Source organism: Solea solea, chromosome 16 (assembly GCF_958295425.1).
Source record: "Solea solea chromosome 16, fSolSol10.1, whole genome shotgun sequence".
NCBI classification, from domain to species: domain Eukaryota; kingdom Metazoa; phylum Chordata; class Actinopteri; order Pleuronectiformes; family Soleidae; genus Solea; species Solea solea.
The window spans coordinates 7,189,945-7,204,787 of NC_081149.1; the positions used below are offsets into that span (position 1 = coordinate 7,189,945).

General features: G+C 40.9%; 2 protein-coding genes across 9 annotated transcripts in view; both read left to right on the forward strand.

Moving 5' to 3' along the window:
• LOC131475293 (dedicator of cytokinesis protein 7-like) overlaps positions 1–7,854 on the forward strand; it is a 42,273-nt gene extending 34,419 nt beyond the window's left edge. For 3 of the 6 annotated variants that reach the window (XM_058653266.1, XM_058653268.1, XM_058653270.1), the window contains 10 exons: positions 696–839; positions 930–1,061; positions 1,163–1,177; positions 2,156–2,293; positions 2,389–2,478; positions 2,596–2,832; positions 3,478–3,621; positions 3,758–3,864; positions 3,962–4,135; positions 5,900–7,854. In XM_058653266.1, coding sequence (XP_058509249.1) covers positions 696–839; positions 930–1,061; positions 1,163–1,177; positions 2,156–2,293; positions 2,389–2,478; positions 2,596–2,832; positions 3,478–3,621; positions 3,758–3,864; positions 3,962–4,135; positions 5,900–5,939 — 1,221 coding nt within the window. In that variant the 3' untranslated portion in view covers positions 5,940–7,854. The remainder of the gene's footprint in view (positions 1–695; positions 840–929; positions 1,062–1,162; positions 1,178–2,155; positions 2,294–2,388; positions 2,479–2,595; positions 2,833–3,477; positions 3,622–3,757; positions 3,865–3,961; positions 4,136–5,899) is intronic. The other 3 variants (XM_058653267.1, XM_058653269.1, XM_058653271.1) reach the window with 1 other exon arrangement.
• Positions 7,855–9,711: 1,857 nt separating this feature from the next.
• kank2 (KN motif and ankyrin repeat domains 2) overlaps positions 9,712–14,843 on the forward strand; it is a 29,870-nt gene continuing 24,738 nt past the window's right edge. For 2 of the 3 annotated variants that reach the window (XM_058653840.1, XM_058653842.1), the window contains exon 1: positions 9,712–9,817. The gene's annotated coding sequence lies outside the window, so the exon portion shown is untranslated. The remainder of the gene's footprint in view (positions 9,818–14,843) is intronic. The other variant, XM_058653841.1, reaches the window with a different exon arrangement.

Sequence of the window (14,843 nt, forward strand, 5' to 3'; positions counted from 1 at the left end):
AAAGAAACCAGAAGATATACGTTTAAGATGCTGAAAGCAATTGCTCCAAAGGGCTAAATAAAGTTTTCTGAATCTGTAGGCAATTTAGAGTGTCTAATTAATCTCTGCGTGTTTTTGGACTGGAAGGAAACCAGGGTCCCCAGAGAAAACCCAGGCAAACACAGGGGAGAACATACGACCTCCATGCAGAAAGTTAATTGTCTTGCTGTGAGACAACTGCCAACCACGTGCTCCACCATGTGGCCCCTGTTTTTATTTAGTTGTGTGGCTGCTAATCACTGAGTTGTTACAGCACTTAACACTTAATGGTAAAATACAATAACTGGAACTCGGCAGAATTAGTCATGTTTTTCCGGAACCTTAAATTAAAGATCCACTGTGTCCGAATTAGTCACATTTACACTAAAATTGTATCTGCTCCTCACTCCTTTTCATAAAGTAATGGAAGAACTATGGTTGCTATCATGTGCCAGAAGGATTGTTGTTCTTGATTTGCATTTTTTTTTTTAAATGCACCATCTGGCTCGTTCTGTCCCAATGAGCTGCTGTAGAAACCTGACAGTGCAAGCAAGTTGTTATTTTGAAGTGATTATACACATATACAGCAAACCTATGGGTAGTAAATTCAATGTCTGCCTCCAAAATATTACACACAGGAACTTGAATTCAGATTTTATTTCTCATTATCCCTGCAGAATATTTCATCCAACGTCCTAGAGGAGTCGGCTGTATCCGACGATGTCCTGTCTCCAGAGGAGGAGGGGATTTGTGCTGGGAAGTATTTCAGTGAATCGGGCCTGGTGGGCCTCCTGGAACAAGCAGCTGCGTCATTTCACATGGTACGACTCACATTCTCCAACTGGGGGGGGTGGGGTTATTTGATCGAGCTGTTTGTGTAGAACTGGCTTTTCTTTGTGCCGCGACCCCAGGCTGCCATGTTCGAGGCCATAAACGAAGTGTACAAGATTCTGGTGCCCATCCATGAAGCCAACAGAGACTTCAAAAAGCTGGCGACTGTCCACGGAAAACTGCAGGATGCCTTTAACAAAGTCTGCAACCAAGTGAGTGAACAGCGTGATGTTGAAATCATCAGCAATTAACTGTGCTGTTAAAGTTGATGAGAAAAGGCTCTAAATTCTCTCTGTTCTCCCTTGTTTTCCAGAGTTCAGGATGGGAGGTAACAAGTGCATTTATTTGTCACCATTTTAACCTCAACCTTCAAGATAAAGCTTATCCCTTTTTAATTTGTATTCACAATGATTTCCTTGTTCCCCCACTGCTCTTTCTTTTCTCCCCCCCCCATCATGAATGACATGTAACGGGTGAGTGACACAAAACTTTCTTTAACTTTTTGACAAAGATGTGTTGTGCCACTTTTGGCCAAACTGTTTCCATTTTCCCTTCTCACACCCTACCACTGAGAGAAAACTGCTATTCAGCCTAACTATATGTTTTTTTTTATTTTCCTTTTTTCCTTAAAAGAAATTGTTCTTCTCTCTCAAAAATAACTATTTATATAGGTTATTTTATACAAATCAACTTAAATTCACAGTGCTTTACAGGTAATGGTGACATTTACTTTTGTATTTAATGACAAGTGCGTACCAGAACAAAAAATCAACAGTGAAAACACACCAATGAACTGTAGACTGAAACTGTAGTAAAATAATATAGAGTTCTATATATAAACCATAGCATTGTAAAACACAACATAAAAAAGCCAGTGACTTGAAGTGTAGGTACTTTTGTTTTGCTTGGTGAAACTGCTATAAGTGAGGAACAAAAATAATCTAAGGGGCTTTTCTGGGTCACAGATTACAAACATCAAGTGCCTTGTAAACCAATGACAGAATCTTGAAATTAATAATTTAATCACTGGGTAAATTCTTTAGCCTCTAAGGACAGAATGTGAAATATCCATTTTTAAATATTATCCATTTTTTCTCCTGTTTAAAAAAAAAAAACATTTCAGTTTCACAACTTCACATTAAAAGCCTTTAACAAGTGAAACACAGCCACTTTTATTTTGAAATAGTCAGTCTAAAGGAAATGTATGAGTCAGGTTCTATGCCACAGATGATTTAAATGGTTATTATTTCTTCACTTATTACTTATTTCTTTCACCGTTCATCTAATCTTTACATCCTTTCTTCAGCGTTTTTTTCAGAGAATGTTTGGGACTTACTTCCGCGTCGGTTTCTACGGCTCGCGCTTCGGAGACCTGGACGAACAAGAGTTTGTGTACAAGGAGCCATCAATCACCAAATTAGCCGAGATCTCCCACAGACTTGAGGCACGTGAACTCGCCTGCGTTCTAAAAAAGTTTTGACAGCAAGCGTATTATGAGAAACGTGTGTGTTCTAAAGATGAGTCTGTTTTGGATCTCAGGAGTTCTACTCGGAGAGGTTTAGGGACGAGGTGGTTGCAATCATCAAGGACTCCAACCCAGTGGACAAAAGCAAACTGGATCCCAACAAGGTGATTTTTACATATTTATCTCATGACATTAGAGAACTTATTTAAAAAACAAATAATAATAATGATGATAATAATAATAATTATAATTGTACTGATGTGTTTCTGTTTCTTTTTAAGGCCTACCTCCAGATCACCTACGTGGAGCCGTACTTTGACACGTACGAGCTAAAGGAGAGAATAACTTACTTCGACAAGAACTACAACCTGCGTACCTTCATGTACTGTACACCCTTCACGCTGGATGGCCGAGCCCACGGCGACCTGCACGAGCAGTACAAGCGCAAATCCATCCTGACGACGTCTCACGCTTTTCCATACATCAAGACACGCATCAATGTTATCCACAAGGAGGAGGTGGGTCCTCTTGTTGAAAAAGACTAGACTTCTTTTCATTCTGTCATGTCGTGTTTGGCCTGTGAAAATGCAGTTAAACGCCCCTGCTCTGCTGCTGCACACATACAAACACTCCCTCAGTCAGGTCTGATAGTGTTGCTTGACAGAGATTGTTTTCAAATGAAGGTTGCAGCATTATACTTTTGTTAACAATGTTACAAAGTGCTTCACAGTCAAATTAAACTTAAAATCAATAAGGCAGGGCAGGTTCCGGTTGGGGTAAAGGAGACAAATTGGGGACATAGAAGACTTGGGGGGGGGGGGGAGCAAAAGGGGGGAGAGAGAGTGAAGGAGCAACAGGTTCAGAGACGGAGGAAAGAGACCGGGAGCAGGCGTATGTGAGAAAAGAGAGAAAAATAATTGAGGGCAGTGCATAAAGAGAAAGACACAGTAAAAGGATAGGACAAAAAAAACAACGATTAAATAAGTAGGTTAAAAAATAAGAGCGGGGGAGAAAACAGAGAAAAGGATAAAACAATTGAAAATGTTTAAATAATGAAATGATATAAGTTACAGGCTACACCTGGGGATTACAGTTACAGTTTGGGATTATGGAAAGTTTTATGCTTAGACTTTTTCCTCCTTCTGTCTTGTTTTGCTCTCCAGATCATTCTCGTCCCCATGGAAGTGGCCATTGAGGACATGCAGAAGAAAACTCAGGAGCTCGCCTTCGCCACAACCCAAGACCCTGCCGACTCTAAGATGCTGCAGATGGTGCTGCAGGGCTGCGTGGGCACCACTGTCAACCAGGTCTCTCTTCATTAGCACTTCTCTCACCTCCTCCTGTAGCAGTAATCCCAGGAGAGCGGGGTTAAAAGTTTGAGTCACTGTTGTAAGCGGTGGCTGACATTCCTCAGCAGATATGTAACAGGTTGTCTCCCTGCAGGGCCCCCTGGAGGTGGCGCAGGTCTTTCTTTCCGACATTCCTAATGACCCAAAGCTGTTTCGACATCACAACAAACTGCGCCTCTGCTTTAAAGACTTCACTAAGAGGTGATGACACACTCCCACAGCCCAGACCCAGACCGCTGTGTAACTCATAAAAACAAATCCCAACTCCTGGCGTCTCCTCTGCTCTTTTCTCTGGCAGGTGTGAGGATGCCCTGCGGAAGAACAAGACTCTGATTGGTCCAGATCAGAAGGAGTACCACCGAGAGCTGGAGAGGAACTACAATAAGCTGAAAGAAGCTCTGGGTCCTCTCATCAACCGCAAGATCCCCCAGCTATACAGATCCCTGCCAGCTCAGACGACACAAACACAACGGTAACTTGAGACACGAAACACACACACACACATGCACACGCCTACACACATAGAGACACACAACATGAGATCATGCTGCTTCTCAGACCCCATCAAACCAACACAAGAGAAACATAAAACCAGACTTTACTTCACTGCAGGTCATAGATTCATGCCATCTGTGCCTGAATAGATCTGAATAGATACACTTCATTTATCACCACTCACTGTCATGTTTCTCATATGTTCTTACGTTGATTAATAAAATAAATCAGAATCAGAATCAGAAGAGCTTTATTGCCAAGTACGATTTGCACATACAAGGAATTTGTTCTGGTGTCATTGGTGCATAACAAGCATACAAAATTTTAAAAAGTTAAGTGAACAGTATACGTATATATACACAGTATATAAATGTTTTTTGTTGTTTTTTTTTAAAAAAGATGAAAAAGAGCACTACAGAAAGAGAAAAAGGGCGTTTCTTGAAGAATCTCTTTGTCTGTGGAAACCATCGTCGTGTTTATTTGTTTTTATTTGTCTGCCTGTGGCATCAGCCTGTGTTTTTAATTGTGTCTCACATTTCATAATAATGCTGTCAACAGGACCTGTGACAGCAGTGATTCAGCACCAAGGAAAATGCGTATTGAAAGTCCTACTCCAACTATTACAGTTTAATTTTAACATAAATAAAAGTCTGTTTCTTGCTATTTTAAAGGTGACATTCATGTCGGCCTGTGGTGGGACACCAAATAAGACGTTATTGACCATAACAGGTGTTTTGTTAAATAAACTTAAACTTGTGATTTTGGTATCACAAAAGCACAGATTTTTTTTTTTTTTTTTTAACTTTTGTTTCTGTGTATCCATGTAAACATGAAGCAATGACATCAGAGGTTTGTTATTACATGATTACACCAGTGTTGCTTTGTGTAATGATCAACAGAAATGACGTGTGTGTGTTACAGTGTTTGATGGCTCATTGAACATCATTTGAGTGTCTGTTGTCGTCTGTCTGTGTGTGTGTGTGTGTTTGTGCGTGAGTGACACTGACGATTCGGCAACAGTGAGTCGATGCTCTGCTCGTGTCTGAATATTGACGAGTTTCTCTTTAAGAAAAGTTAAGATGGCGGAGAATGGAAACCACACCCCAGAATGATTTTACACTTGAAAGGTTCTGGTTATGGTTTAAGAAAGGGTCGGGTAAACACAGGCTCTTCTTTCTTTTCTTTTTTAATTCTTTTTTTACTGCCATGTTTACAAATTGTGCAACTGTCACAGGAAACTTGAAACACAAATCTGGAACACGGTCAAAACCATAGCCTTTTTTCATCTGGATGATGAATTTTTACAAAAAGTAGAGGAGAATATTTCCATTAAAAACGATTCACAGTCATGTAGACCAGGCGCGACATTTTTAAAGTGACAAATTTAGCTTGGGCTGCAACTAATGATTGTTCTGTCATTTATTTTCCCGATTTAATCAAAAATGTTGTTCCATTTCCCAAACCTTGAAATGAAGATGTGCTCAAATGTTTTGTCTACAGTTTTAATTATTTCTTTCTTATATGGAGCAAAGAAAACCAGAAAATATTCACATTTAAGAAGTTAAAAACTCAGAAAACACTCGAATTGATAAATCACTAGTTAGTGCAGCCTTTAAATTAGCTACACATTCACTGCACCTCATGTAATTTTGCAGATTTTCAGAGACTTTTATTCAGCAAAATAAACCAAACGACTTAAATCTGATTCTTGACCGTCTTGTCTTGCTTCTCTGTTTTTCAGGAACTCCTATAGTCGGTCCAGTCTGCGGAAAGTCGACTGATGAGGAGATAGAAAACTGGGAAACATCCCAATAACAAGCTTTAGAAATTAGTACCATCCCCTCCCCCATCTGATCTGCACACCAACTGTCTACCCCCCCCTTACCCTCCTTGTGGCCACCCATGCTATAATCCCCACACACACACTTGACACTTCTTTCCCCCATCACCACCACTCTCACACCTCTGTAGGTGCAGACCCTCAGCTGTTTATGCTGGAAGGTTATCTGCTCTGTAAACACGGTCACCTGGAACTGTGGCTCTGACGACCAAAGTGGACTCTCTGAACCTGGACTGGTTTTAAACTTTAAAAAGTTTTTTTACAGCAATGAGAGCTGCCAAACAAACCTGCTGCGTCCAAATCCCCCGCAGCGATTGTTCATGCGGTGGCCTTATTGTTTTATTTCACCGCCAGCAGGGAATGCACGATATTGGACTTTTTGCTGTTATCCGCTGTATCGGGAGTGCTTTTATACGTTTTCCCTGTCATTTAGTCACTTTTGTAGTGAAATAACACATTATTTTGCATACAGAAATGAATAAATATAAAGAAATTGTATATGTACAGGGCACCAGATTACCAGAGGTAGTAGGCTATTCAGGCTACTGTTAATTATTAGTCACGTTGGGGGAACTTGGCAGATTAACTGATTTTAAAAGCCAATATCGGCCCATATCGTGCGTTCCGAACTGCCAGAAATATTCCCAGGCAGTTTTCTCTTAAGTTACCAACAGACCAAATAACTTTCATGACATTCCTTCCTCCTCGACTCCTCACATATACAGTATACCTTCCCACCTCCCGCTATAAGACTTCATTATAGAAAGGAGGGGGGGGGGGGCCTGTGTCCACACTCAGTTCTCCGTCCTAGCACGGTGGGAGACAGACAGCATTAGAGGAAAGCATTAGTGAGTGAGTGGGTGGGTGGGAGGGAGAGAAAGATAGGAAACGGATGTTTAAATGTTTTTTTTAAACTGTGAAATTCTCTTGTAATGCACTGCTGTCACATCAGATGATTATCACAGAAGCACTGCCTTCAATGAGACTGTCCGTCTCCTGACCGTCCCTCTACAGCAGGCGGTGATGAATTCTGTTTGTAGTCGGAACTCGGATTTCCTATTCGAAAACTTGGAGCAAATTCGGCAACCAAATAGGGATTCCGGGAAGGTTACAGTAAATCAGTCACACACATAGTAGTAGTTCCATTTTTATCTGTGTGGTATTGACTCCGAGGTGATGTCACTCCCAGTTCCGACTTACGATGTAAAAGGAATAACTATGTACATTTTTTTCTGTGTAGTTTTAAGACGACAGCGTCCAAACGTCTGTCACAAAGCATTCCAAATGTCCGACACATCACGGCTGTGTAAGATTTATATTCCAACTACTGTTATGTTATATTGCACTATTGTAGTACTAAGAACTGCAGCACATTATGAACACTGTACCGACTAAAATATCTGAGCTTTTGTTATTTTATGAAGCTGGAAATTGTTTTTTTTTTACCAATTAGATGGAACACATTTTTTGTATTTATTTTACACTTCTTTTTTCTTATCTTTTTTTTTTTTTTTTACTGCATTCTATTAAATTTCTCTTCCTACGCCTCTGGTCGGCTTTTGTTTGTGAGGCTACAGAGCTGAAGACTAAACACACAAGAGTCGTCTAATTGCTAATTTCAGCCACTGTGAGACATAATACGAGTAAAAGTACTGTTATTTCTTCAGTGTGTGCGCATTAATAGTGGTTTTATCCTGTTGTAACATGATAATGTTGAGTTTAATGCTCATTTTCTTGTTTTTACTGTTATTTTTTAGCCAAATGTTCTAGTCTTTTGAAGCATTTTTGTGAATATGTAATGAAAATGTAAGTACACAGAAGAAAAAACTGAAAAGATAACCATACATGTGCATTGACCTTGGCTCACTCTTAAGTAAGTAAGTATATGACATTAATCTTATGTTGTTTCATGCCTTTAGGTTTTATACACTTGGATGTATATTCTGCATATTACATACACGATAATGTACATGTTTTCCTAGTTTTTGTAAATGTTTTTTCTCCCAGGAACAGCAGGTACAGTATGTGGTGAAAGTTTCACTGATTATTTAATTCATGTGGAAACATTTTCTCCTTAGGAACAACCACAACACTTTGATCCGTGATGCTGCCTCCCTTGTCTACAGTCTGTAACAGATCCAGATGTCTCCCAGGCCTTCGTTTCTGTACCATCAGTTAAACTTCCTGTGACACTTGGACGACCCATGTTGCAGTTGCCTGCAATGTTTATGTAATTTACCAGAGTGAAGAGCTTCACGTTTACAGTTTGGTACCTCACGGCAACCTGTGGTGGTTCTGCCAAAGAGAGCTGAAGACTCTGAGTTTTCCACTTAACAGCAGCTATGGAGGTAGACCATGATATTGGCCATGTTTTTTTTATAATCAGCATTGTCTGATTATCATTTATTAATCCACCAATTATGTTGCTAAATTTTTTTAAAGATTGTTAGGTTTACTTCTTTTAGTTTCTGTTGACCTGGCTCATGTTTTTAATATTTAGTTCATATGTAATTTGTATATATGAAATGTAGATTGTAGAGATGGAATGGCCAAATATGTGAACCAAAAAAAAAAATCGGGATCACTTATCGACCACATGCTGCCGGATTTTTTTTAAATAGGCCTTGGCCATAGAAAACCGTAAAAAACAGTCGACCTCTTAGTCCCTTTCCGGACCACAAACCTTTACAGGTCCTTAAAATCTGGGCTCAGGATTGAGTCCTGCACTGGAGTTTTACAAAACTGAGTTCATTCAGGCCCCTGTCTTCCAGACTCTTTAAAGGCCTTGAAGGTTCTTAACTTGCCTCTTAAAAGAGCCTGAAAGATAGGAACCTTCATGGTTTTTAAAGCAGCCCCTTTAAACCATCAGTGTTCCTGTCTCGTAGTCTCTTTAAAGAACTTGAAGTTTGCTGCCTTGCTGACTCTTGAAAGACCCTTAAAGTTCCTGACGTATGGGCCCTTAAAGTTTAAGGTTCCTGTCTGGTAGTCAAACAGGAACCTTTACGGTTTTAAAGGAGCCTGCAAGACCTCAGCCTGCAAGACCTGAGCCTTCAAGGTCTTTAAAGCAGCCCCTTTAAACCATCAGTGTTCTGTAGTGTTCTAGTACAGTGTTTCCCAACCCTGGTCCTCAGGGAACACTGCTCTGCATGTTTTAGATGTTGCCCTGCTCCAACACACCTGATTCAGATGAACAGCTCGTCAACTGATTCAGATAAACAGCTTGTTACCAGGTTTCTGCAGAGCTTGTTGATGATCGAGCTGATGTTTTGAATCAGCTGTGTTGGAGCAGGGAAACATCTTAAACATGCAAACATGCAGGGCAGTGTTCCCAGAGGACCAGGGTTGGGAAACTTTAAAGACCCTGAAGGTTACTGTCTTGCAGGCTGTTTAGACACTCTGAAGGTTCCTGTCTTGTAGTCTCTTTAAAGGCCTGGAAGGTTCCTGTTTTGTAGTCTCTTTAAAGGCCTGGAAGGTTCCTGTCTTGTAGTCTCTTTAAACACTCTGAAGGTTCCTGTCTCGCAGGCCCTTTAAACACTCTGAAGGTTCCTGTCTTGTAGTCTCTATAAAGACCCTGAAGGTCCTGTTTTGCAGGCTCTTTAAAGACCTTGAAGGGTTGTTGTCCTGCAGGTTCCTGAAGATTCTCGGGTGACGGTTCCTCCATGGAGCCGCTCCTCGGTGGTGACAGCAGCTCCTTGTGGTCGCTGGCCCTTTAAGAGCAGCGGGAGGAGGAGGCGCGGAGCATCTTGGCTGCGGTGTTTTTGTCTCCCTGTCAGTGAGCGCTCCTGGGCCGAGGCGGCTGCAAGGATTTCCATAGGGCAGGTAAGAAGAGCAGCGGGAAAAATATCTACATCAAACAAAACAAACAAACTTGTCTTGTTTTATATATTTATACATTTTTTTGCAGCCAGGTCTTTTTTCCTTCTCTCTAAGCGTATTTTTGCAGCTGAGCCGCCTTCCTGTGAGTGTGACTTCTTTTGTGAAGCGTCGGGTCATTTTCTGCTCATTCCTCCCGGGCTTCTCTCCGACAACTAACGGCTCCTTTATCCTCGCAAACACCCGCAGCTTTGACCGCGCGTTTTCCTTCCTTCTCGCTCTGCCTTTGTTTATTTTAATTTCACATCAGTGTGTTGTTGTTGTGTTTTTTCCTGAGGTTTCATTGCCAGTCTCATGGTCGCTCCTCTGGTGCGTGTCTTTTTGTTCAGAGCATCATTGGAGGAGGCTCAGGCAACGGAAAACCCTTCATTATCACCGCTAGAAATACGCTGATACTCACTGTAATGCAGCTTAAAGTGCTTCTGACATTCGGAAGTGTGGCTTTATTATTATTATAAATTTGGTTACTCACCAAAAATGCACATTATTTTTGAAAAAAACAAACAGGTTTTATTTATGTAATATATTTATATCAACATATTTATACATTTCATACACAGGAGTTAATGCACATTTCTAGTTATTTTTCAACAATGATTGCATTTTAACTTGATCAAAGCACGAGTTTCAGAGTTGCAGCCACAGTGTGTGTGTGTGTGTGTGCGCGCGCGTGTGTGCGTTGATCTTTGTGAGGGCCAAAAAAAACCTTAAAAACCACAGGAACATTTTTTGTCACACTTTCACACCTTTATAAAGGCTGTTAATTGGGTTAAGTCTTGGTTTGAGGGTTGGAATTAGGTTAAGGGCTAGTTGTGATGGTTAAGGTTAGAATAAGGGTGTTGGAGAGTGTCCTCTCTGCTGGTATTTGTTACCTCTTTAGGACCTTGTCAGGCACAAACACTGACCTTGTATAGTCCAGTGTAGTCCTGATAGAGACCAAAACTTGGTCCTATTGAGGCAGAACCTCATGCCTGAGGAACTGGTTAAGTGGTTATGGTTTGTTTATACATATATGTATATGAACATATTCATACACTTCATATACAAGAGTTAATGTAAAAAAAAAAGAAGCAAATTTCTAGTTATTTTTCACAATTTTAAAAAACAATTACACTTTAACTTGATCAAAGCTGGAATTTCAGGAGTTGCAGCCACAGTGTGTGTGTGTGTGTATTGATCTTTGTGAGGCCCTAAAAACCACAGGAAACTGGACATTTTGTGTCACACTTTCACACCTTTAAAAGGGCTGTTTATGGTTAAGACTTGCTCTAGTTTAAGGGTTGGAATTAGGGTTAAGGGTTATGGTAAGGCATTTAGTTGTGATGGTTAATGTTAGAATAAAGGGATAGTGAATGCATTATGTCTATGAGTGTCCTCACTGTATATGCTGTGCAAGAACATATGTGTACTGGTATTTGTGACCTATTAAGGACACAAACACTGACCTTGTCTGGGTTAGTTTTGTCCTCATAGAGTCCTAATGAGGCAGAACCTCATGTCTGGTGAACAGCTGGTTAGGGTTAGGCATTAACTGGTTGTGGTTATAGATAAGGCTTTGGTTTGGTTGTGCAAATGAATGGAAGTCGGTGATTCCTTACAAGTATAGCTGTGCAAACCAGCGTGTGTGTGTGTGTGTCACACTCTGTTCTGCCAGTGGAAACCAGCAAAAACACATGGTAGGTTTTGTGTGCGTTTGCCCTTCATTGTGAAACGTTTGCCTCAAGCCTCACACATGTTGTGTTGCAGCAAATGTGACAGAAAAAAACCCCCAGAAAATAGAAAAGGAACAGGAGAAAGTGAATAGCTGGAGACTGTTGTAAGGACTCCGGGGAGAGGGTGGGTCTGTGCACTGCATTCTGCAAACTTTCTATTAGTTCCAGATGTTCGTCATGAGCTTCCTCGCCGCCTCACAGTTGCTCGTCTCGCCGCCTGAAGCTGGTCAGTGGTCAGTCAGAGGGTGTTTACAGCCTCAGGAGATGTTGAGGATTGTGTGTGTGTCAGCAAGAAGACAGTAAACAAGACCGAAAACACAAATGATTCACGGTTTAGGGGAAATTCTTGCTGCGTTTTCTTCGGGGTCTTTAGTGGCTTTGACACATTTTCTCTAATGTACTTCTAGGCAGTAATTTAAACTGGGGAAAAAAAAGCATGAGTTAAAGCAGCACTATGTAACTCTTTAGACAGTGTAGCGAGCAGTAAGGAACACTGTGAGAAATGCTTATTCTGGCAGTTCCTTACTTATGTTGTTGTTAAGTGACTTAAGACCTACAGCGATTTATCCAACCAGAAACTAGAATTCCACAAAGAGGAAGTTCTTTTTCAACTCGATAGTTTAGGCTGTTTGTCAGTGAACAAATGTCCCCTTCATCAAATGCCTTCAAGAGGTGGTGTTGGCAGAAGGAAGTTTCATATTAACTGCAGCAGCGGACACAAAGATTGACAAACGTTACTCAAATGAGTGCAGCATTAACGATAGTCGCCCACTGCTTTTGTAGCTCTTGGAAAAGTACCCCCTTTTTTGGCATATCCCCATCGCACAGGAACTGGGATCAATTGTAGCTCTTGGTAGGAATTCTGGGACCTCTTTTGCTCCTACTTTAGGGAAGGAACATTCTCAGCAATCCCTCAAGGAAGAACCTTGAGTGATGCAGATTTGCTCTGACTGCACCAACTGACATTCTACTGTTCTGATTTCGTGTCCCATACGCAGTACTACTGTAGCTTATGTCATTTGTCCCAGTGCGAACACAAGCGGCAGAAAAGTCCCAAAGGGTGGGTCATTGTCTGGGAGCTCCCCATTGGCTACATCAGTGTTTTCCAAACTTTCTCTCAGGGGGACTGACTTCACTTCTTGAAGATGGCCCAAATCACATTATAAATCATGACAAGAACAGCATTTACATTCATATCTTTCACCCCTAATATCATTTTGAATCGGTAAAAAGGATAATTTCCTAAAAGATGATCCTTCTAATTTAATTTTATGCATTTTTTTGAAACTTATACACCTAAATCTTGACTAAAAAGTTTGTTTGGGGACCCAAAAAAAATCTCCCATGACGCAGTTTTTGGTAATCACTGGGCTAGAATCAAAATCATCAGACCCAGCGAATATAAGAGTAATCCCAAACTAAGATTAAGAATGTCTCAACACCACTTTTTCAAGTTTCAAGTATCTTTTCAACTGTCCAATACCAAGTAACGTCTCATCTCTCACTGGGATCAGATAAAAAAGTCTCAACAAGCGAAAGTTACATGTGTTCCTTGACGTGTTTCTTCTGCTAACTAGTATAATAAATACACATCAGTGTAGACGATTGTCACTGTGAGACGGGCTGTCTCATGACATGTGTGGCGGACTGTCTGTGTGGATTCATCAGTAAACACATCAGATGTTTCGTTGAAGGACATGTAGAACTTGGCAGGATGTGGGGGGGGTGTAGTCATCAGGCTGGTAACACGACATCACACTGTACAATACACCACTGTGCTGCTGTTGTGTAATGAGCCGCTGTGTGTGTGTGTGTCTGTGTGTTAAATCACCAGAGTAGATTGTGAAGCAGCTGCCTGGCACTCCCGATGGACTCTGTCCTGTCGTCGTTCATGTCGTCACATGTGAACGTGTGGTCTGCGGCGATGATAATGTGTATAATATAGCGTATCACCAGTTCATTTCAGTTCACTTTATATCACATACAAAGGTCTAGCAACAGTGAGATACAAACAGTTTAACAGAGAGTAAAGTGGTAGAAAATGGATGGATGACCAAGATTTTTGGAATCTGTTGCATTGTTTCTGTTCATGAAGACCAAACAGAGGCAGAATAACAATAGTACGTTCCATTTACGACCTCCGAGTTGACCGCGTTTCAGTTGAGAAATTGGAAAAACATGTAAACAAACGTATCAAGGGCTCTTCAATTTTAGCATTAGTAGTTGCTCTGAATTTCTGACTGGGAAATCGGACCTGATGGGAAGTTCCAATTGAAACTTCTGACTAGGAACTGGTATATTCCAATTTCTGACTACAGCTGGAGCGCACCATTAGATCGGCGATAACAAAACGAGTGCTTTAATTCTTAACAATGAGGCCGAAACTTAAACACATTAACTTTAACGACGGCAGGATAAGTTGCTCTGTAATATTTTGAACTAAAAGTGAACCTAACTAAAGTGGCGACTGTGGAACTGCCTCACTGTTTTCACTTTCAGTGAGTGACAGTGTAATAACAGTGAAAACTGACTCTTCCTCACAAGGACCCCCCGGACTCCCCAGGCTGCAGATTTTGGGGAATTCCTGATCCGGTTTTCTTACTTTTTTTTTTCTCTCCTTCTTTTCTCCTGAGCTGGAATGTGATTGTCTCATTCCAGTGTTTGGACGCAGGGGTTCTGCGGTGGAATGCAGGGCTGTAAACCCCATTTGCACACTAGGCCACACGCCGGGCATCTAAATGGTTTAGCGAGGGCTAATGAAATTACACCCTGAACCTGCATGAGACTGTCTGTCACTGTCAAATACTGATTAGCTGCCGTGGACAGTTTTACTGCACGATGTGAGTGACTGTTGTGGTCCAACAATAGACAGTGCTTGTTGGATGATTGGTCACTTATTATGTACTCCAGGCCATGTGTAAAATCCACCATTTTTACTGAAAACGCAACATCATTTCAAGAGAATTAAAAAGGTTGTGTGGGTTAATTTAAGGATTAGGGCTGTTTAATATACTGTATATATAATATAATATGACTTGAGGCTAAAGAAACAAAAACAAGATGGAAAGCAAGTGTCATTTCTTGAACCTAGAGGAGGTAGCAGAGTATTAAACTAAATAAAATGTCACTAACACATAAGGGACAACATAACGACATTTGTTAACATTTTATTTTGTATTTGCAACGTTGGCACCAAATGTTTCTCCTTTTTTCTCTCCCCTGTTGCTCATTTTCACCTTGTTGTCGTGGGCTGCAGTATT